We start from the raw sequence: 23058 nt of genomic DNA on the forward strand, positions 1-23058 counted from the left end.
CTTTCGCTTCCTTCGCTTCTCATCCTCTCAGTTATACATCTACCCTGTCCACTATCTCTGTCCCCTTGGTGTTGAGTAGAATCAGGAGGAGTGCACCCTACTCTGTGATCCGTTGGAGACCCTCCAAATCATGGCTGCCTCCCAAATGGCACCCTATTCCCTACGTAGTGGACTACTTTTGGTAGTGCACTATGAACAGTGCACTATGTAGGGAATAGGGTGCCATTGGGGAGGCACACAAGGTGTATTTTAACATGCCGCCCCACACAGGATATGTTAAATAAGGTTGGCCTGTTGCCTGTCTGTTTGTATAATGCTGTTTGGAGTGGGCCTGAATATGAATGAGGTAGTCGTGACTGAGTGTGGGCCATGCTCCTGCTGTAACGGTACTGACTAGTGCTGGTCAACTGGCTGGCTGGGTTGTTGGGCTGCTGGGTTGCGTGTCTGTGTGTGTCTGTCTGTCGAAGGCTGAGCAGGGAGCAGCGGAGGGCCAGGTTCCTGCTGCCACTGTAGCTCCCTGGAGCTCCCCACTGTGTGCCCCCCAAGCGAGGTCAAGTACCCGGGCATGTTGGTGAGAGAACAGGGGGCTGTGGTGGAGGGAGAGGGGGAACTTCAACGCAGCTGGCTGCAGGTGTGTGTCTGTTGTTCACCGGCTGCTGTAGGGCTGTCGCGCTCGCCGTCCTTCCCCCTCGCTCACAGCTCTCATTAGAGCCCTGTGTGTGTGTGTGTGTGTGTGTGTGTGTGTGTGTGTGTGTGTGTGTGTGTGTGTGTGTGTGTGTGTGTGTGTGTGTGTGTGTGTGTGTGTGTGTGTGTGTGTGTGTGTGTGTGTGTGTGTGTGTGTGTGTGTGTGTGTGAGTGTGTGGTATAATTGTTTTGGTGAGATTTTGCCCATTTCTCTGAAATCATTAAACAAATTCTGGACAGTCAAAGCCTTTTTAGTACAGTATGTGTTACTGTGTGTGTGTGTGTGTGTGTGTGTGTGTGTGTGTTGGCTTACTTGCATGTCAGAGCAGGTCAGTGTGGATTTGCTGATGGACCAAGCGGGCGATGCTCCTGCGGTTATGAGAGGCTGTCAACAACTCCCTCCCCCCTCTCTCCCTCCTTTCTCGCCTCCTCGTTCCCCTGCCACTACAAAGAGAGCTCTCTGCATTCAATTGCACCCAAAGCACACCACCTCATTAATAGCGCCATAATCAGGGCTGCGTGTGTGTGTGTGTGTGTGTGTGTGTTTGTGAGGGGATAGTGAGGACAGACAGAGGGTTGAAAGGAGGAGTGGAGGTCGGGTAACTCGCACTGTGCAAAGATGCCTCGCAAAATGTGGTGAGTCCTCTCCTTTCTCTGTCTGTTTTCCTTCTCTTTTGTCTGTTTGTCTCTTTTTTGCTGAAGACGGTGTTTCACCTGAGGCGTTTTTCTTGTGGAAGACAGAGAAAACACCCATAGTACGTACCTCTCCCCAGTTATTATATAAACATGCTTCTCTGGATGCTGAGCGCCCGTCTGTCTGTTGACAGGTAAAAGTTCACGGTGGCGTTTTCTTGTCTCCAGGTGTCGTCAAGGAGCGTTTTTCTAATCTAGAGTTTTTTTGTTAATAGTTTTCATAGGTTCATGTTTTTTCTTACAGATCTCTTTTCTCTTTTCTCACGTTTCACACTGTTCTCAGAAAGTCATCTTGGGTTGAAATGTTTATACTATAGCTACGGTATTGAGATTATCAATGACTTCCATGTCTGATGTGTGGACATGCTGCGTCTCAATGGTACCCGATTCCCTTTATAGTGCACTACCCCCCTTCCTTTCCTTTTCCAGAGCCCTCTGGTCAAAGGTAGTGCACTATAGGGAATAGGGTGGCACTTGGGATGCGGCCATACTGTCAGAGCAGGAAGGTGATGGACAGACACACTGTCATGTCAGATGAGTGTTGTCGTGCTCCTCTTCTCTGTCTGCTGTCTCTGCCCAACCCTCTCCCCTCTGTCTCCCTCTACATCTCCATCTCTCTCCCCCTCCCTCTCTCCCTTTCAACCCCTCTCTCCCTTTCTCTCCACCTCTGTCCCCTCTCTCTCTCTCTCTCTCTCTCTCTCTCTCTCTCTCTCTCTCTCTCTCTCTCTCTCTCCATCGCTCTCCGTTTCTCACCTCGCTCTCTCCCTTTCACCCTCTCTCTCCCTCTTTCCCTCCCTCTTTCCCTCCCGTTCTCCCAACCTCTCTCTCTCTCTCTCTCTCTCTCCATCTCTCTCCATTTCTCACCTCTCTCTCTCCCTTTCACCCTCTCTCTCCCTCTTTCCCTCCCTCTTTCCCTCCCTTTCTCCCCACCTTTTTCTCTCTCTCTCTCTCTCTCTCTCTCTCTCTCTCTCTCCTCTCTCTCTCTCCTCTCTCTCTCTCTCTCTCTCCTCTCTCCTCTCTCTCTCTCTCTCTCTCTCTCTCTCTCTCTCTCTCCCTCTCTCTCTCTCTCTCTCTCTCTCTCTCTCTCTCTCTCTCTCTCTCTCTCTCTCCTCTCTCTCTCTCTCTCTCTCTCTCTCTCTCTCTCTCTCTCTCTCTCTCTCTCTCTCTCTCTCTCCTCTCTCTCTCTCTCTCCTCTCTCTCTCTCTCTCTCTCTCTCTCTCTCCTCTCTCTCTCTCTCTCTCTCTCTCTCTCTCTCTCTCTCTCTCTCTCTCTCTCTCTCTGTGTGACTGACTGTGCACCGTGCAGATGTTGATCCTATAGGGAGATGTGATGTGTTGTATGTCTGCCGGGGCTGCAGCTGCTGCTATTATCTCTGTAATCCTACAGGAGGCAATTAGGAGCTGTGCAGCAAGGCTAATTCCACATTATCCCCCACTGAACCCCCCTTAGACAGTACTCACACACACACATTTATATACGCATGCACGCGCACACAGACACACACACAAACATACACACACAGGAGTGCACGTGTGCACACACGTGTGCCTCTGCATGTGAGCTAGCTTTCTTGGAGCAGGGGTAACATGTCTGGCTCTGGGCCTTTGGATGCCTGGTTCACACTTCACCACGGGACCTTCACTTCATTACCCATATTATTATCTGAGAGAAGTCGTTTTTTGGCTAATTAATCCATTTGCCCCGGTACAAATGTTAACCATCTTCAAGACTCGGAGACAGATTCTAAAAGAAATGACTCACACAATGCAGCTGACGCCGTGCTCCTCCAACCGCCAACAACACAGTAAATGTGTTAACAACGGGGCTATTATCTATCTGAGAGGAAATCGTGTTTGTTTCATAGTTTTTTGCCCAGGTGGAAATGTTAACTGTCTGCAAGGATCAGCGGAAGCTATTTTAGGAGCGTGGCATTTACTCTCTGCTGTTTTTTTGGGGGGAAAAGCCTTAATTTGGAGGAGGGCTGGGTAAGCGAGCAAAGGTCCACCTGTGCTTGTTCGGTCTCCTCTCTCGCAAGGGAGGTTTTTGTACTGTGTTTTCCCTGACAGGACCTCTTTTGTCCTACAATACACACCATAATGTACCCATTTTAACGTTGTTAAGTCATGTTTGGGTGGTGGGAAAATTCTACAGGCTCATTCTCCTTCCTGTAAATGACTATTGGTTTTGTTGTTCTTTAAAATGTGAAAGCAACTCAGCATCTTATTTAAGGGAGAGTTATTACGAGTCATGCGTAGGCTGAGCGTGAAATAGGTTGAGAACTGATTCTGAGAGTTTATGGGTTTCGTGAAGGAGGTGATAGTACAACCCGTCCCCTTTATAGGAAGTGATAATACCACAGCCGTCCCTTAAACCTCAAGACGGACTTCCTTTCACACCTTCACCTTCCTCACTCCTCCACCCCGCTTCCCGAGATTCAGAACACACTGAACACGAGGCCTTTCTGCTCAGAGACAGCTACTGTTACAGCTCACACTGCAGAAACGAACTGTGTATCATGACGTTGGCGCCCATCTCTGTGCCGGACTGTTCTGATGTCAAATGTAAGACTGTTGTATATTGAGTCCTACTTTGAGATCCGTATCAATAATGTACAGTAATGCATTGACGTAAATAGAAGGTTTGTACATGAGATAAGGTTATATCCAGTGGTGTAAAGTACTTATGTAAAAATACTTTAAAGTCCTATTTAAGTCGTTTTTTTGGTATCTGTACATTACAATTCATATTTCTGACTAGTTTTACTTCATTCCTTACGAAAATATTGTACTTTTTACTCCATACATCCGAAAGTACTCGTTACGTTTTGAATGCTTAGCAGGACAGGAAAATGGTCCAATTCATACACATATCAAGATAACTGATCATTGCCATTACCTCTGATATGGTGGACTCACTAAACACACATGCTTCGTTTGTAAATGATGTCTGAATGTTGGAGTGTGCCCCTGGCTATCAGTAAATTAATAAAAAGAAGAAAATGGTACCGTCTGGTTTGCTTAAGATAAGGAATTTGAAATGATTTATAGTATATTTGAGTAATTACATATACTTTTGACACTTAAGTATATTTTAAACCAAATTCTTTTAGACTTTTACTCAAGTAGTGTTTTACTGGGCGACTTTCACTTTTACTTTAGTAATTTTTTATCAATGTATCATTACTTTTAGTCAAGTATGACAATTGGGTACTTTTTCCACCACTGGTAATATTTAAAGTTCGGCTACTGCTCTCTCTACAGTTGTTTTCCTCCTAGCTGCTGTTTCCCGCGGCTTCCTTCAAGAGGGTGGTATTATACAAGCCGTAACCAGTCCAATGCTCTTTTAATTGAACTGAACAGATGCATTCACATGAGTTATCTGTTAACCAAGCCCACCCTGTGAATCACATTTGCCTTTTAGGCCTCTTTTCATTTAGTGACCTGCAGTATTAGTCTGTCGCTGCCGTCAACGTGTCATATATGTTTTGCCCACTGGAGAGAACCAGAGGAAGAAGTCAATGTATTTCCAGTCTTGTATTGAGTGGAAACAACACGTCCGTCCCCCTGTTATTTCTCATCATACCACTAGAGGGAGGTGTGTCCTTGGTTCTCCTCAACTCAAATCAAATCAAATCAAAGTTTATTTGTCACGTGCGCTGAATACAACAGGTGTAGACCTTACAGTGAAATGCTTACTTAAAGGCTCTAACCAATAGTACGGGAAAAAAAGGTGTGTGTGTGTGTGTGTGTGTGTGTGTGTGTGTGTGTGTGTGTGTGTGTGTGTGTGTGTGTGTGTGTGTGTGTGTGTGTGTGTGTGTGTGTGTGTGTGTGTGTGTGTGTGTGTGTAAGTAAAGATATAAAACAACAGTAAAAAGACATTTGAAAATAACAGTAGCAAGGCTATATACAGACACCGGTTAGTCAGGCTTATTGAGGTAGTATGTACATGTAGGTATGGTTAAAGTGACTATGCATATATGATGAACAGAGAGTAGCAGTAGCGTAAAAAGAGGGGTTGGCGGGTGGTGGGACACAATGCAGATAGCCCGGTTAGCCAATGTGCGGGAGCACTGGTTGGTCGGGCCAATTGAGGTAGTATGTACATGAATGTACAGTTAAAGTGACTATGCATATATGATTAACAGAGAGTAGCAGCAGCGTAAACTTCGCCGAGCTGCGCAGAGCTGTTGTGAAGGAAGTTGTCAAGGAAGTGAGTTTGTGTTTTTGCACACCCTCCCGCCCTCACCTTCCGTCAACCAATCATGTCAAGGCGGAGCTATACGGAGCCCTCCGCATTGTTCCAAAACATGAGAGGCACACGGAGATGCGGTGCCGAGCTCCATTTGGCCTCTGCATGCCCCCGGAGGCTCCGCAGTTGCGTCACCATCCATACAGCGCCTCCGACCACATTTTCGGATCAAGTATAAATTGTCTCTCAGGCCTATATCTGTTATACCAGGCAGCAGTGTTGGTTGGTGCTGATTTGTTGTGGAACAGGAACTGCTGCATTGCACTTAACGACGCATGTAATGCTGATCACTTCCAAATATCTGAGATTCATCCGAGAGGTTAAGAAATGTTGTCCTCAACCACCGACTTGAACAAAGACATTTTCTATTTGGGTCAAAAGTTCTGTTTGTTTCTGTGAAGTTTAAAATACATGATACACAGTGAAGATGACTGAGAAATGATGCACCATCCTCGATCTTCTCATTGCTCTGTGTGGAAGCTCCCTCCTCCTGGTGATCCTCTCCGATGCTCTGACTGACTGCGTTTTGAGACGTGATAATATCTCCGGAGCAACACGTGTCTTAAACCGAGGAGCCCGGGGGGGGAGGCTGAGCCTGTTGCCACGGTAACAGGACAGACTAAACCCTTATCGTCACGCGTTCATCACCTGAGGGATCTTCCGCTGGCCCCATAACCACGGAGATCGGATCTGGGGTCCATGGCGACCACGGAACGTTCTAATCTGTGTTCCGGAGTGCATTGGTTACCATGGGGAGAGGTTGCTGAAGGGTCATGGAGGTAACGGCACGTTGTGCCACAGGACAGTTATGATGTGGTTGCATAATCTGTTTGACGATGAAAACTATTGACCCCTTTGAGGTAACGACTGGATAACCTATTAACCATGTCTGTCTGTGTATGCCATCCGTTCACTCAATGACCTGACGGATTGATCTGGTACTGGAGCTGAAGAGAGAGGAGTGGCTCGGCTGCATGTGTATTACAGGATCTGTTGTAAGGCACAGTGCTTGTATTTGCTGGATCTTCTAGGTAGAGAGCTGCAGTCTCTGATGACGATGAATATCTCCCTGAAGGTTAGGCTCACTGCCTGGTGAATACACACTCACTCCCGCACACACAGACACACACGCACGCACACACCAGATCACCTGTTTTACGGTAAACTCTGTCTCCTCAGCCTAAAACCTTCAGTGGGCTAGCTGCCTCTTTTGAACAAATATTTACTCCTTCACTTCCCCACTTGCTGGGCGCTGAAGCTCTGATAAGGGCACCAGCTGCCCCCTTGGTTTTAATGGCGCTTTTGAAAGGGCCCATAAAGTGGCCCCTGGCCTATAGAGAGCCAGCCTCTGTGTCCAACGGCTGAGTGGACAGGGTAAATGCACACATGCATGGGCTAAATGGTAAATTAGCCCCTCCCCCTTTTATACACACACAGAGGTGGGTTGGTTGGGAGAGAGAGAGGGAGAGATGAGACGTGGGGAGAAGTGCTTTTTGTTTCTCCTATCCCCCTCGCTTTTATGTGTCTTCTTCATTGTGTACATTAGAGGTCAAAGCGGAGGCTCTTGAGCCGGTCGGCGTAGCAGACAAGCACAGCAAAACGCTTCATACAGTACAGTTGACACACATGTATTTGACAATGTGTTATTATTGAAAAGTTCTGTGTTATAGCGTTGTAACGACGGTCAGAAATCAAGGAATAGTTATTCCAAATGGCTAAATTAACAATGTTCTTTTATTAGTTGAAACCATATAAATCTGTACCGTGGGCCTAGTTATTTTGATATCCTGTTATATTCAAGCTCATGTAAAACAGAAATCAGACCCTTCATTTTAGATGCCGCGCTTCATTTTGATACTGAGTAGTGTATCTGCTGCCCGTACACTGTATCCTCCTCAGTGTCATTATGTGTCTCTTTCCTTTCAACAAAGTCAGCCACTGTTGCTGTTGGAAACGAGCGTCGAGGAAGCAGGGAGCTGTGTGGTAACAAATGCACGTCCGAGCCGCATGTTAGCCACTCTCCTTCAGCCTCAACCAGAGAGAAAAGAGAGAAGCGCTCCTACATTGACAGACAGTGAGGCCACGATAAAGAGACAGTGTTACTTCACAGTGGTTGAACGTCCAGACAGAAAGAGAAAATAAAGTCTTCCTTCTCTCAGATTTCTCCATTTTATTGGCGGGGCCCTCGGGTTGCCCTTTCTTCTGCTTCCCTTGAGACTGGCTTTAGCGTCGAAAAACCGAGTGAAAGGACTAGAAAGAGAGATGGGGACACAGGGGAGGAGACGTGGTGATGGAGTACCTTTTAGACAAAAGGAGAGACAGGGGCAAAGAAGATAGATTGTGAGAGGGAGAGAAAGAAGAAAGAGAGAATGGTGAGAGAGATAGAGCGAGCCTTGGGCACCAATGGCACATGGTTGCTTAAAAATGCATGGGTTGGCTGAGAAACGCTGTCACACTCCATGCATGATTAGTGACAGACATGTTTCCCCAGCATTAGAGTGACAGATATAAAATAGAAAATAATTGTATTTTCATCAAGGTCTGATCTCTGTTGACCTCAGCGAGGACATTTTGAGTGTGTGTTTTTGTCTATGTGTGCCTTGCATGCATACATTCAAGCGTGTCTGTGTGTCCACTCTACGACACTTTTGGGTTAGAGACATTCACGAGACGAGCAGCTGTCCTTTCACAGACAGCCCCAGTAGAGAGACAGAGAGAGAGACACTGGTATGTTGGGGATGGGAAGGGCTTGGCTGGACTCTGCTTGGCTGGTATCGGCTGGACTGGGCTCATACAGCTGTGACACTGAAACACGTAGAGAGCTGGGAAGTCTGACTGGGCCTTGGCCCCGTGCCAGGAGACCCACATGATTAACATGCAGTTGAAGTTGGAAGTTCACATACACCGTGGCCAAATACATTTAAACTCAGTTTTTCACAATTCCTGACATTTATTCCCAGTAAAAAGTCCCTGTCTTAGGTCAGTTAGGATCACCACTTTATTTTAAAAATGTGAAATGTCATATTAATAGTAGAGAGAATGATTTATTTCAGCTTTTATTTCTTTCATCACATTCCCAGTGGGTCAGAAGTTTACATACACTCAATTAGTATTTGGTAGCATTGCCTTTAAATTGTTTAACTTGGGTCAAACGTTTCGGGTAGCCTTCCACAAGCTTCCCACAATAAGTTGGGTGAATCTTGGCCCATTCCTCCTGACAGAGCTGGTGTAACTGAATCAGGTTTGTAGGCCTCCTTGCTCACACACTCTTTTTCAGGTCTGCCCACAAATTTTCTATAGAATTGAGGTCAGGGTTTTGGCCACTCCAATACCTTGACTTTGTTGTCCTTAAGCCATTTTGCCACATCTTTGGAAGTATGCTTGAGGTCATTGTCCATTTGGAAGACCCATTTGCGACCAAGCTTTAACTTCCTGAGTGATGTCTTGAGATGTTGCTTCAATATATCCACATAATTTTCTTTCCTCATGATGCCATCTATTTTGTGAAGTGCACCAGTCCCTCCTGCAGCAAAGAACATGATGCTGCCACCCCCGTGCTTCACGGTTGGGATGGTGTTCTTCGGCTTGCAAGCCTTCGCCTTTTTCCTCCAAACATAACGATAGTCATTATGGCCAAACAGTTCTATTTTTGTTTCATCAGACCAGAGGACAGTTCTCCACAAAGTACGATCTTTGTCCCCATGTGCAGTTGCAAACCGTAGTCTGGCTTTTTATGGTGGTTTTGGGGCAGTGGCTTCTTCCTTGCTGAGCGGCCTTTCAGGTTATGTCGATATAGGACTCGTTTTACTGTGGATATAGATACTTTTGTACCTATTTCCTTCCTGCATCTTCACAACGTCCTTTGCTGTTGTTCTGGGATTAATTTGCTCTTTTCACACCAAAGTACGTTCATCTCTAGGAGATAGAACGCGTCTCCTTCCTGAGCGGTATGATGGCTGCGTGGTCCCATGGTGTTTATACTTGCATACTTTTGTTTGTACAGATGAACGTGGTACCTTCAGGCGTTTGGACATTGCTACCAAGGAGGAACCAGACTTGTGGAGGTCTATCATTTTTTTTCTGAGGTCTTGGCTGATGTCTTTTAATTTTCCCATGATGTCAAGCAAAGGGGCACTGAGTTTGAAGGTAGGCCTTGAAATACATCCACAGGTTCAGAAGCTTCTATAGCCATGACATAATTTTCTGGAATTTTCCAAGCTGTTTAAAGGCACAGTCAACTTAGTGTATTTAAACTTCTGACCAACTGGAATTGTGATACAGTGAATTATAAGTGAAATAATCTGTCTGTAAACAATTGTTGGGAAAATTACTTGTGTCATGTACAAAGTAGATGTCCTAACGGACTTGCCAAAACTATCGTTTGTTAACAATACATTTGTGGAGTGGTTGAAAAATGAGTTTTAATTACTCCCACCTAGGTGTATGTACATTTCTGACTTCAACTGTATCTGTGTATGTCTGGTCATGTGTAGATATCATGTTGAATGTCCTTTATTGTCAGTGTGTATCATGTTTTAAGACAGTCTTTTAGATCTGAATACATAGTACAGTATGTGCATGTCAGACAAACACACACACACACACACACACACACACACACACACACACACACACACACACACACACACACACACACACACACACACACACACACACACACACACACACACACACACACACACACACACACACACACACACACACACACACACACACACACACACACACACACAGGAATATCTTTCTCTCAATACCTTTATCTCTCTCTCACACACACACTCCCGCAGGATCACACACCGACTCCCACAGAGATGGGACACACAGCTCTGTGTTTCTTATCTGCAGTCATAAATGACTAGCCAGAAATCTATTAAAAACGGCAATTGGTGCCCGTTCCATTTTGTGCGTCAGAGACGGCCGAGAAAGTCTGCTTAGCTAAGCTCCAAACAAATCTCTCTCAAAGGAGGGATAATTTCCCCCCCATATTTCTATCCACACCTGGGGATGTTGTCACTAGTGTTTTTATTGTATTGTAACTGTGGATGTTCAGATTTGTTGACACAGCTACGGATGGAATACTACTGGATGGCTTTTGTATTCTGTTGCATGGAGCTTTTCAGTAGGGCTTCAATAGCTAGGTAGGCTCATGGCAGTGGGATCGCGGTATGTGAAATCAAATGGTCGTGTTCCATCCCTCATCTGTACCTCTCTCTCTCTCTCTCTCTCTCTCTCTCTCTCTCTCTCTCTCTCTCTCTCTCTCTCCCCCCCCTCTCTCTCTCTCTCTCTCTCTGTTCCTCTCTTTCTCTGTCCCTCTCCCCCTTGCTCTCTTCCTCCCCCTCCCTCTCTCTGTTTTCTCTCTCCTCCTCTTTCTCTCCTCCCATCCTGGTGGCTGGCTCCCAGGACCAGGGTGGGTGAGGGGTTAACCCCGCTGTCAGCTCTGGCTCTGTCATCCCTCTCAGCAAATAAAATGAGAACCAGGAAATTGATTTATGACACAAATGAAATAAATGACATTTTCTCCCGGAGGATGAAGAAAGAGAAGGGGAGACGGACTGACTGGGCTCACTGTCGCAGAACAAAACAAGTCTTGAACTGTTCAATTCAGATATAGAGGGATAGAAGAAGGGAGGGGGAAGGTGTGTGTATGTGTGTACGTCACAGGAGGCTGCTGAGGGGAGGACGGCTCATAATAATGGCCGGAACGGAGAAAATTGAATGGCATCAAACACATAGAAACCATGCATTTGATGTATTTGATACCATTCCACCTATTCCGTTCCAGCCATTACCACGAGCCCATCCTCCCCAATTAAGGTGCCACCAGCCTCCTGTGGTGTACGTATATGTGTTCATGTACGTGTGTGTGTGTGTGTGTGTGTGTGTGTGTGTGTGTGTGTGTGTGTGTGTGTGTGTGTGTGTGTGTGTGTGTGTGTGTGTGTGTTTGGAGGGTATGAGTACAGTAGAAGCTGACTCTTCTTCCCGTAGAGGAATGAGAGAAACAATTACGTTCCAAAGCCCCAGAGCTACATAGCAGGAAGGCGAGCACTAGGGATGAGCTAAATACATTCTGATTACATGACACTGCAATCACTGCTCGTAATAGAAAGGGTATTTGTTATTCCTCACACATTGGTATTATTGTCATCCCTTCCCTCCATTTTAGCTCAGTTGTTAGAGCATGGTGCTTGTAATACCAGGGTCGTGGTTTCGATTCCCTGGACCACCCATACGTAAAATATATGCACGCGTGACTGTAAGTCGCTTTGGATGAAAGCGTCCGCTAAATGACATATATTGTTTTTAGCCCTTGTTTTCGCCAGCTCTTCATTTGACACCTGTTAGAGACCTGTTCTCGGTTTCATCTTGCTTCATCTCTCCCTCCATTTTAACATATGGCCCCTGAGAGCGGTAGCAGTTCCAGACGACTGTGTGATCTCGCTCTCCGTAGCCGATGTGAGTAGGACCTTCAAACAGGTTAGCATTCACAAGGCCGCGGGGCCAGACGGATTACCAGGACGTGTACTCAGAGAGTGCGCTGACCAGCTGACGGGTGTCTTCACTGACATTTTCAACCTCTCCCTGACTCAGTCTGTAATATCTACATGTTTCAAGCAGACCACCATAGTCCCTGTGCTTAAGAACGCCAAGGTAACCTGTCTAAATGCACTCACATCTGTAGCATGAAATGCTGGACGGGACTCACATCAACAACATCATCCCAGACACCTTGGACCCACTCCAATTTGCATACCGCCCAAACAGATCCACAGATGACACAATCTCTATTGCACTCCACACTGCCCTCTCCCACCTGGATAAGAGGAACACATATGTGAGAATGCTGTTCATTGACTTCAGCTCAGCATTCAACACCATAGTGCCCTCCAAGCTCCTCACTAAACTCAGGACCCTGGGACTGAACACCTCCCTTTGCGACTGGATCCTGGACTTCCTGACGGGCTGCCCCCGGTGGTGAAGGTAGGCAACAACACATTGATCCTCAACATGGGGGCCCCTCAGGGGTGCATGCTTTGTCCCCTCCTGTACTCCCTGTTTACCCACAACTGCGTGGCCGCGCACGACTCCAACACTATCACTACCACGACACAACGGTGGTAGGCCTCTTCCCCCTCAGAAGACTGAAAAGATTTGGCATGGGCCCCTCAGATCCTCAAAAAGTTCTACAGCTGCACCATTGAGATCATCTTGACTGGCTACATCACCGCTTGGTGTGGCACTGCTCGGCATCCGACCCCAAGGCGCTACCTGGGGCAGTGCGTACAACCCAGTACATCACTGGGGCCCAGCTCCCTGCCATCCAAGACCTCTATACCAGGCGGTGTCAGAGGAAGGCCCTAAAAATTCTCAAAGACTCCAGCCACCCAAGTCACAGACTGTTCTCTCTGCTACCCCACGGCAAGCGGTACCGATGCATCAAGACTGGAATCAACAGGACCCTGAAAAGATTCTAACCCCAAGCCATAAGAACACTATGTATTGTAGTTAACTGAATAGCTACCCGGACTATCTGCATTGACACTCTTTGCACAAAAGCTTTTGACTCATCACATACTGTATGCTGCTGCTACTATTTATTATCTATCCTGTTGCCTAGTCACTTTATCCCTATCTATATGTACATAGCCTTCTCAATTGCCTCGTACCCATGCACATCGACTTGGTACTGGTACCCTGTGTATATAGCCAAGTTACTCATTGTTTATTCATTATATTTTCTATATTTATTCCTTTGCATCGTTGGGAAGGGCCCGTAAGTAAGCATTTCACCTGTTGTTTACGAAGCATGTGACAAATACAATTTCATTTGATTCGATTATTTGTTTGCATAGGTTAATCAACAGGTGCCTTAGAAAGTTGTTGGGAATAAGGCGTCATTTGTGCGTCATTTGAGAAGTGGGTGTCACCAGAGGTTTCCGTCACATTGCCTGGCTACAGAGGGCACAGATTGACCCATGATGGATGGGGTGTCAGACAGGCAGTGCTGTGAGCACCGGGCAGCAGAGGAGGGATCCTAATGGTCGTCTGGGCTGAGGTGAGGAGAGGCGATTAGGTGAGGCATTGTGGGAGAGTGATGAAGTGCTGCCAGCCAGCCAGCTGACGGCCCTTTCGAGATTCAGAGCAGAACTGAGAGAGAGAGACATCGGAGAAAGGGGAAAGTGAGAACGGAGAGAGAGAGAGAGAGAAAGAGAGAGAGAGGAGAATGGAGAGCGAGGGAGAGGAGAATGGAGAGAGGGAGAGAAAGAGGAAAGAACACAGTCCTCAGAGGCTCCTCACGGCCACCCAACAGATTTATAGCTACTTCCTCTTTTGTTTATTGCTCTTATATCCCTTGGCTTGAGCCCAGTAGGAAGCTGTGTGTTTGTTTGTGTGTGTCTGGGTGTGCGCACGCACCTGCCTGCATGCATGCTTGTATCTGCATTCATGTACTGTTAATTTGGTCTGTGTTAGTGTGTGTGTGTGTCCTCTGTGCATGGCATTTTAGCTGTAGAAGGTACCCTGAGGGCGTCCCCTAGCTTAGCAGAGACAGTGTTACAGAGCCTCAGGTGACATTGGGGCAAGAACACAGTCCTCCCATCTAGTAAATCACCTTCAAATAACTACAACACTCTGAGTTTGTGTCACTCAAAGACACTGGAAATGCATTGGGTGATGGGGAAAGGACCTGCCTAAGTCACCTTACCCTTCTCTGGGACTGAAACTGACTCTGTTGGCACTTGTTCCCCCAATGGAAAGTTCCGGAGCTGCTACATCTATTGCTTATTTGTCACGCCTAAACTTTCTCCTCTGCTCCCTCTCTCCTCCTTTGCCATCTGTCGCTTCTTGACAAACACATGGTGTCTTGTTTGGCGGACTCAGCAGCCCCTCGCTCTCTGGGCCTCATCCCTATCTCTATGAGGAATGATGGCGGGAGGGAGAGGGAGGAAGGAAACAGGGAGAAATCAACAAAAAATGATGCAGAGTGAGAGAGGGGGAGAGATGGAACGATAGAGGATGAGACACCGAGAGGAAAAGATGGGGAGGGAGAGAGGGAAAGATAGAGGCAGAGCGAGAGAGAGGAGAGATGGGAAAAGAGATGGAGAGTCACATGGATCGGGGGGGGGGCTGAATTCATTGTAATGACACATGGTCACAGGGCAGGGCTACAGTATGTCCTACCACAATGTGTCCCACTCACTAGAGCGGAATTAATGAACAGCTCAGCCTGAGGGCAAAATCTTTAGGAATTCGATTGTAGAGACTCTATATCTCTTGATTCACTCTATTTTATCATGTGTGTTTCAATTAACAATTTATATTCCATTTGACACAACAATATGCCCTTACGTAGTATAATTTATGTTATTACAGTCATAACATCATGCTATTACATTTACATGTGGTATTGTTGACATGATTTCAAGATGTATTAAGGCCCGAGGAGGTGTGGTAAATGGCCAATATACCATGGCTAAGGGCTGTTCTCTTGCACGACACAATGCGGAGTGCCTAGATACAGCCCTTAGCCGTGGTATTTTGGCCATACTGTATACCACAAGCCCTTGAGGTGCCTAATTGCTATTATAAACTGGTTCCCAACGTACTTAGAAGATTAAAAATAAATATTTTGTCAAACCTATTGTATACTGTCTGATATACCATGGCTTTCATGCAATCAGCATTCAGGGCTCGAACCACCCAGTTTATAATGTCCATTATAATATTGCCAGAACCCTGTTGCATTCCCTTTAACTTAGTGTTTACATTATGAGATACTGTTTGACAGTGAGCCACACAGCCTAGGTCTATTAATATACAGTACCAGTCAGAAGTTTGGACAAACCGACTCATTTTTCTTTATTTTTACTATTTTCTACATTGTAGAATAATATTGAAGTCATCAAAACTATGAAATAACACATGGAATCATGTAGTAACCAAAAAAGTGTTAATCAAATTATGTGGCGCGATTCAGGAAACTAAGCGTATGTCGCAAGTCACGACCTCACGAGAGAGTCGTTTGAACGTAATTATAAAAAAAAATATAAATGGGTATTTTATATTTGAGATTCTTCAAAGTAGCCACCCTTTGCCTTGATGACAGCTTTGCACACTCTTGCCATTCTCTCAACCAGCTTCACCTGGTTGAGAGAATGAAGGAGTTCCCACATAATCTGAGCACTGGCTTTTCCTTCACTCTACGGTCCAACTCATCCTAAATTGGGTTGAGGTCGGGTGATTGTGGAGGTCATCTGATGCAGCACTCCAAGACTCTCCTTCTTAGTCAAATCGCCCTTACACGCCTGGAGCTGTGTTGGGTCATTGTCCTGTTGAAAAATAACAAAATTTAAGTCCCACCAAGCAAAAACCAGATAGTATGGCCTATCGCTGCAGAATGCTGTGGTAGCCATGCTGGTTAAGTGTGCCTTAAATTCTAAATAAATCACAGACAGTGTCACCAGCAAAGCACCATCACACCTCCTCCTCCTTGCTTCACAGTGGGAACCACACATGCGGAGATCATCCGTTCACCTACTCTGCGTCTCACAAAGACAGGGTGGTTGGAACCAAACATCTCAAATTTGGACTCATCAGATCAAAGGACAGATTTCCACTGGTCTAATGTCCATTGCTTGTGTTTCTTGGCCCAGCAGGTCTCTTCTTCTTCTAATTGGTGTCCTTTAGTAATGGTTTCTTTGCAGCAATTTGACCACGAAGGCCTGATTCACACAGTCTCCTCTGAACAGTTGATGTTGAGATGTGTCTGTTACTTGAACTCTGTGAAGCATTTATTTGGGCTGTAATTAGAGTCTTGTAACTCTAATGAACTTATCCTCTGCAGCAGAGGTAACTCTGGGTCTTCCTTTCTTGTGGCGGTCCTCATAAGAGCCAGTTTCGTCATAGCGCTTGATGGTTTTTGCGACTGCACTTGAAGAAACTTCCAAAGTTCTTGAAATGTTCCGTATTGACTGACCTTCATGTCTTAAAGTAATGATTGACTGTCGTTTCTCTTTGCTTATTTGAGCTGTTCTTGCCATAATATGGACTTGGTCTTTTACCAAATAGGGCTATCTTCTGTATACCACCCCTACCTTGTCACAACACAACTGATTGGCTCAAATGCATTAAGAAGGAAAGAAATTCCACACATTTACTTTTAACAAGGTTCACCTGCTAATTGAAATGCATTCCAGGTGACTACCTCATGAAGCTGGTTGAGAGAATGCCAAGAGTGTGCAAAGCTGTCAAGGCAAAGGGTGGCTACTTTAAAGAATCTGAAATATATAAAATATATTTTGATTTGTTAAAAAAAAAATGGATTCTACATGATTCCATATGTGTTATTTCATAGTTTCAACGTCTTCACTATTATTCTACAATGTAGAAAATAGTAAAAATAAAGAAAAACCCTGGAATGAGTAGGTGTGTTCAAACACACACACACACACACTTACATTCACGCACCCCCAGACACCCAAGTGTGATGATGATGACATGCTTGCACACCTATCCACAAGTGTGTTAGCCCCAGGGAGGGTTTAAGTGCTGTCGTTGTCCACTTGCCTCTTGAAAACAGGCTACTTTATCAGACAGGCTTTCAAGAGAAAATGTAGAGAAAACATCTGGGGAAAAAGAGGAAGATTTTTCAACAAAGGCCAGGCAGTTGCTGAAACAAACACATATTGTATGATGTTCTTGCATGTCAATGACAAGTTATGTCATAAATAAATGTAATTCCATGTATATTAATCTGTATCTCTGGATTCTAAGTGCTTGTGAGTCACTATAGCACGTGTTTCTCTCTACATTCCGTTTTGCTTCTCTTAGTTTATCATACACGATTGATTTGGTCATTTTTCAGTAACACAAAGGCTAGCATTGATGCTGTGCTGAATAACGTTGAGGCTGGGACACACTTTTGACCAGTCAGATTACGTGGTCGGAACTACACTGTAACCGTTTCATAATACACTATATTGACCCCCCCAGGTTGTGATATGTTGCTGATGGTTATTTACAGTATGTTATTTATCATGCTGTATGATGTATATGTTTCTGTGTGTGCGTGTGTGTGTTTCTGTGTGTGTGTGTGTGTCTGTGTGTGTGTGTGTTTCTGTGTGTGTGTTTTCTGTGTGTGTCAGTGTGTGGGTGCGTATCATTAATGTTGCTAGTCTGTTACCGCATAGGTCTCATTAAAGACTATGTTTGTATCAGTGTGTGTCAGTTTCTATGTTCACGCACGTGTGTGTGTGTGAGTGTGAGACACACATGTTAATCCTTAAGTGACTTTATGGCAGGAGTAATGTGTGTGTGTGGAGCTATAAAGATCCTGGCATTAGTGCTGATAGGGCAGGAGGGAAACAGAACTCCTTGAATGGGCCGGGCTCCAGAGCCACATGTTTGCCCTGTGCGATCCGCCACTATTTTGGGCCTTTGAGTTTAGTTTGGCACCGACCGTTGGTCATTAAATCCTACAGGCCCATGGCCGCAGTCACCTTGTCCGACAGGGTGTGTTTGTGTATGCATGTGTGTGTGTGTGTGTGCGTGTGCGTGTGTGTGTGTGTGTGTGAGAGTGTCATCTTTTATCATTTGGTTTGCTCCTGTTCTTGAGAGGCTGTGGCTGTCTCGTGACAGTAGTTGTTACACTAGAAGTGTGAGGTGAGGAGAGAGAGAGGGGGGAGCGAGGGAGCAGTGTATGGAGGAGGGGTGAGGCCAGAGGGAAAGTGCCGAGTTAAGTGTGCAAGCAAAGCACTCGTCTGTAGTCTACAGAGATGGGTGTTCCTCTGCACCAGCTGTGAAGGTCATCTCTCCCATATGCCAAGTTCCTGGTGTGGAATCAGTGGTGTGTGTACGTTGGTGTGTGTTTCTACGCTGGGTGGCAAGGACGATGAGATGACATAGGGATAGATATATTTAACATTTAACCTTTATTTAACTAGGCAAGTCATTTAAGAACAAATTCTTATTTACAATGACGGCCTACCAAAGAGTGTCCATGATTGAGTCTCTGACTGAAGAGATGGAGATAAAGTTGTCCAGTTTGAGTGTTTGTTGCAGCTCGTTCCAGTCGCTAGCTGCAGCGAACTGAAAAGAGGAGTGACCCAGGGATGTGTGTGCTTTGGGGACCTTTAACAGAATGTGACTGGTAGAACGGGTGTTGTATGTGGAGGATGAGGGCTGCAGTAGATATCACAGATAGGGGGGAGTGAGGCCTAAGAGGGTTTTATAAATAAGCATCAACCAATGGGTCTTGCTATGGGTATACAGAGATGACCAGTTTACAGAGGAGTATAGAGTGCAGTGATGTGTCCTATAAGGAGCATTGGTGGCAAATCTGATGGTCGAATGGTAAAGAACATCTAGCCGCTCGAGAGCACCCTTACCTGCCAATCTATAAATGACGTCTCCGTAGTCTAGCATGGGTAGGATGGTCATTATGAGACACGGTGGTAAAGTAAGCATTTCACTGTTAGTCCTCACCTGCTGTTTACGAAGCATGTGATGAATACAATATGATTTGATTTGATTTGGCTTTTGCATGACACTGTGACGTGGCGTAGTGAGGTGGTAGGATGGCTGGAGTGGCTGGTTGGCATTGCGGTCTCTTGTAAGCCCTGCTGTTTGTGTATGACGACGGCAGAGCGTGCCAGGGTGGCAGAGTGGTGTATTTTCATTAAATCCACACTGGGGGAGCTGTGTGGGTGGGTGTGTGTGTGTGTGTGTGTGAGTGCACCCTTGGGTAGAGTGCTTAGTATGTGCGTGTATGCTTGTGTGTCAATCTCTATGTGTGTGTATCAGACAGGAACGGTGGCTGTCACAGCTGCTTCTTGTTGTTTGACAGCCTGGGATACAGGCGTCCCATTTCCCACCTGCTGACGTACAAGCACACAAGCCCCGAGTGATCGGGTTGGAGGAGGCGCATGAAATGATCTACCCAGTGGTGGGGGAGAGGAGGAGAGGACTCAGGGTGGGACTGGGAGAGGAGGAGGGAATGGGAGGGCTGAGGTGTGTGAAGTGTGTGTGTTCATGTGTTTACAGAAGCCCCTGTGGAACCTGGTGGGAGGAGTGGGAGCTTGTTTGTCTCGCTGTCACCCCAGAGCCTCGCTGACACACACACATCTGCACGCGGACACGCACACTCTCTCACACACACACACACACACACACACACACACACACACACACACACACACACACACACACACACACACACACACACACACACACACACACACACACACACACACACACACACACACACACACACACACACACACACACACACACACACACACACGGACAGATGAGTCTGACATATAATAAAGCATATGAAAGTCATTTAACATAAGTAGTTAATTGGGTATTATTGGGCACAATCTAAAACAATTATTTTACCTTGACATGACTCACATACTATTATGACTATGTGCTACTCAACCACACATCTCAACAATTTTGTCATAATCACTCAAATGTGCTAATTAGCTTAATTGAGCAGGAACAACCAAAACATTTACCTCATCTCCTCCGGTCTCCTAAGTCTCACTTGGGTTGCCACTGATTTCCAAGGGAGATTGTCGTGGCAGGGCAAATATCAGAGCTATTATAAATCAATTATTCATTAATAATATGAATATGCCATTTAGCAGACACTTTTATCCAAAGTGACTTACAGTCATGCGTTCAGACATTTTTCGTAGAGGTGGGTCTGGGAATCAAACCCACTACCCTGGCGTTGCAAACTCCATGCTCTAACAACTGAGCTATAAAGGATCACTCGTATTTCCAAAAAGATATATATATAATTGTAGGGATGCGAAAGTTGTTATATTCATCAACAATACAGGATATCATCACTTGTTATCAGAAGTATTCCACACATAGTAACAAACATCCATTCCCACTAACAGAATGCAGACCAACGGACAGGCATTATCATACCATAACCTCCCCACACTATGGGCTCACACACTCTGTTATCCACATACATGTTTCTATGGACCCTCCAGTGTTGAGTCTGTGAAGACACCTGCAGCTTTGTCCATCCAGAAGGGCCTTTGAGAGTGCACTACTGTACCGTAGTGCACAGGAGAGACGGCAATAGGAGGAGAGAGGGGGGTGAGAAACATCACCATTCATGTAAATCCTTGAGCTGTCAAACAGAGAGGAGATGAAAGGCAAACAGGTGGCCAAAGGTTCAGACAGAGATGGAAGGAGAACAGAAATATAACGTGTTGCTGGCTGCACTGGGTTCTGGGTAAGAATGATGGTGACTCGTGTTTGCCAAGCTTTGGGGCGGAGCTAGAGCATCAGCTGGTCTCAGACAGAGATGGAGGGAAGAGAGGGGAAGAGGGATGGAGGGAGGGAGAGAAAGAGAGATGGAGGGAAGAGAGAGGAAGAGAGATGGATGGAGGGCGAGGAAGAGAGATGGAGGGAGGGGGAGAAATTGAGGGAGGGAGAGAGGGATGCATGGACGGAGAGAGAGAGAAAGGAGGAAAGAGAGAGAGATAAAGTGAGAGAATGAGGTGAAGGGAGAGGGAAATTGAGGGAGATGAGGAGAGAGAAATGGAGAAAGAGAGAGAAATGGAGAGAGACAGAGATCGATGGAGAGATGGAGAGAGAGATGTTTGTTCTGTGCTGTTCTGCTTCAATTCAAATGTTCTTGGCAACCACAGAAGGCTTCTGATATGCTGTTTAAATTGAGATTTCACGAAGAGAGAGAGTGTCAAAAAAACACAGAGGCGAAATGGAACAAGGTCACAGAGGAGATTAGATAGGAAATATGGACTGCAAAAGTAGGAGCCATTAGCCATACGTTACATGCGGTATGACAAACAGCACATAGCAGTAATCTCAAATCACACAAAGCAGTTATGTGCAAGTGAAAGCAGTCCAGACTGTAAAAGCACACAGAGAGTGAGGCAGGAGGAGGAGAAAGGGGCAGAGCCTACACCAAGCCCTGCCTATCAGGCTGAGGTGGGCAGGGAGAGAGAGTTGGGAAGGAGGGAGCGAGTGAGGGAGAGGGAGAGCGCATGAGAAAGAAAGAGGTAGACAGAGATGCAGAGATCCAGTCAGTCTGCCTGTGCCGGTGAGGTGGTGTGTGGCAGTGCCGCTGTACAGTGTGGTCCGTCAGGACCAGGACTAACCCATCAGGGACCACAGCACAACCCAGTCTGGATCCAGAAACACAACCAGGCACCATGTCAGGCACCACTCCCGAGCCCGCTCCTCCGAGGGTCCACTCTAAAAAGGCTGGGATCCGGGCCGCGGTGATTCTAATCGGACTTCTGCAAAAGTCGCGACGAGCGAAGGAGAGAGAGAGGGAGCAGGAGAGAGAGAGAGAGCGGTGGGTGAACTTTCTCTGCTGTTTGGTCTCCTGGCTGGTCTGGTTGGCAACCTGCCTGCCTCAGAGGTTCACACACTCTGCACTGCGGTGTTAAATGAAGCTTTCAGAGCAACTTTAATTGCCTGCCGTTGTTAGTGTCAGGCTGTCTGTAAGTGGTGATTGTACGCACAGGTCGATGCTTGTGTGTGCCTTGTCTTTATCTGGGTCCTTAGCGTGGCTGGTGTGTGTGTGTTGTTCTTGACACCACTGGTGTCAGTATGTGCATATCTGGGTCAGGGAAATGACAGGAGAGAGCAAAGCGAAGTTAAAGGTGAGGAGGTGTCAATTGAGAGCTTGTAAAAGAGAAAAGAGACAGCGAGAGGAGAGAGAGAGCACTATGAGTGCCTCTTCAACCTATTGTACCCTCAGCTATAGCTGGAGCCACTCCACTCAGGATACAACATACTGTGTTGTTTAATGCTATGTGGCTCAATGTAGTATGGCTTCCATTTACCCCCTCTCTCTGTACTGTCTCCAGAACACAATGGAACGGTTGCTGAAGACTCAAACTGGTTGGAAAGGAACGGATAGGCAAGGGAACGGATAGGCAAGGGAACGGATAGGCAAGGGAACGGATAGGCAAGGGAACGGATAGGCAAGGGAACGGATAGGCAAGGGAACGGATAGGCAAGGGAACGGATAGGCAAGGGAACGGATAGGCAAACTGGCCTCAATGTTAACAGACCAAAGAAGATGAGTGTTCGACAGTGACTCAAAGTGAGAGGTCTCAGTGATGTCCGTTTAATGTGTGTGAGTGTGTGTGTGTGTGCGTGTGTGTGTGTGTGCGTGTGTGTGCTCATATATTGCAATGTATGTTGTTAACAATGGGACTGCCAATGATAGGTGACAACGAGAGAGAGAGAGAGAGAGAGAGAGAGAGAGAGAGCGAGAGAGAGCGAGAGCGAGAGAGAGCGCGAGAGAGAGAGAGAGAGAGAGAGAGAGAGAGAGAGAGAGAGAGAGAGAGAGAGAGAGAGAGAGAGAGAGAGAGAGAGAGAGAGAGAGAGAGAGAGAGAGAGAGAGAGAGAGAG

At 46.3% G+C, this 23058-nt stretch overlaps 1 protein-coding gene across 5 annotated transcripts in view; it reads left to right on the plus strand.

The window, feature by feature from the left end:
- LOC129821982 (rap1 GTPase-activating protein 2-like) overlaps positions 1–23058 on the plus strand; it is a 92027-nt gene that overhangs the window by 16361 nt on the left and 52608 nt on the right. For 2 of the 5 annotated variants that reach the window (XM_055879777.1, XM_055879778.1), the window contains exon 1: positions 21645–21991. The exons of 2 other annotated variants lie outside the window; for them this stretch is intronic. In XM_055879777.1, the coding sequence (XP_055735752.1) occupies positions 21846–21991 (146 nt within the window). In that variant the 5' untranslated portion in view covers positions 21645–21845. Of the gene's footprint in view, positions 1–1021; positions 1321–21644; positions 21992–23058 lie in introns of those variants that run through there. One more of the 5 variants, XM_055879781.1, reaches the window with a different exon arrangement.

This window comes from Salvelinus fontinalis, chromosome 24 (genome assembly GCF_029448725.1).
Source record: "Salvelinus fontinalis isolate EN_2023a chromosome 24, ASM2944872v1, whole genome shotgun sequence".
Taxonomy (NCBI): Eukaryota; Metazoa; Chordata; class Actinopteri; order Salmoniformes; family Salmonidae; genus Salvelinus; species Salvelinus fontinalis.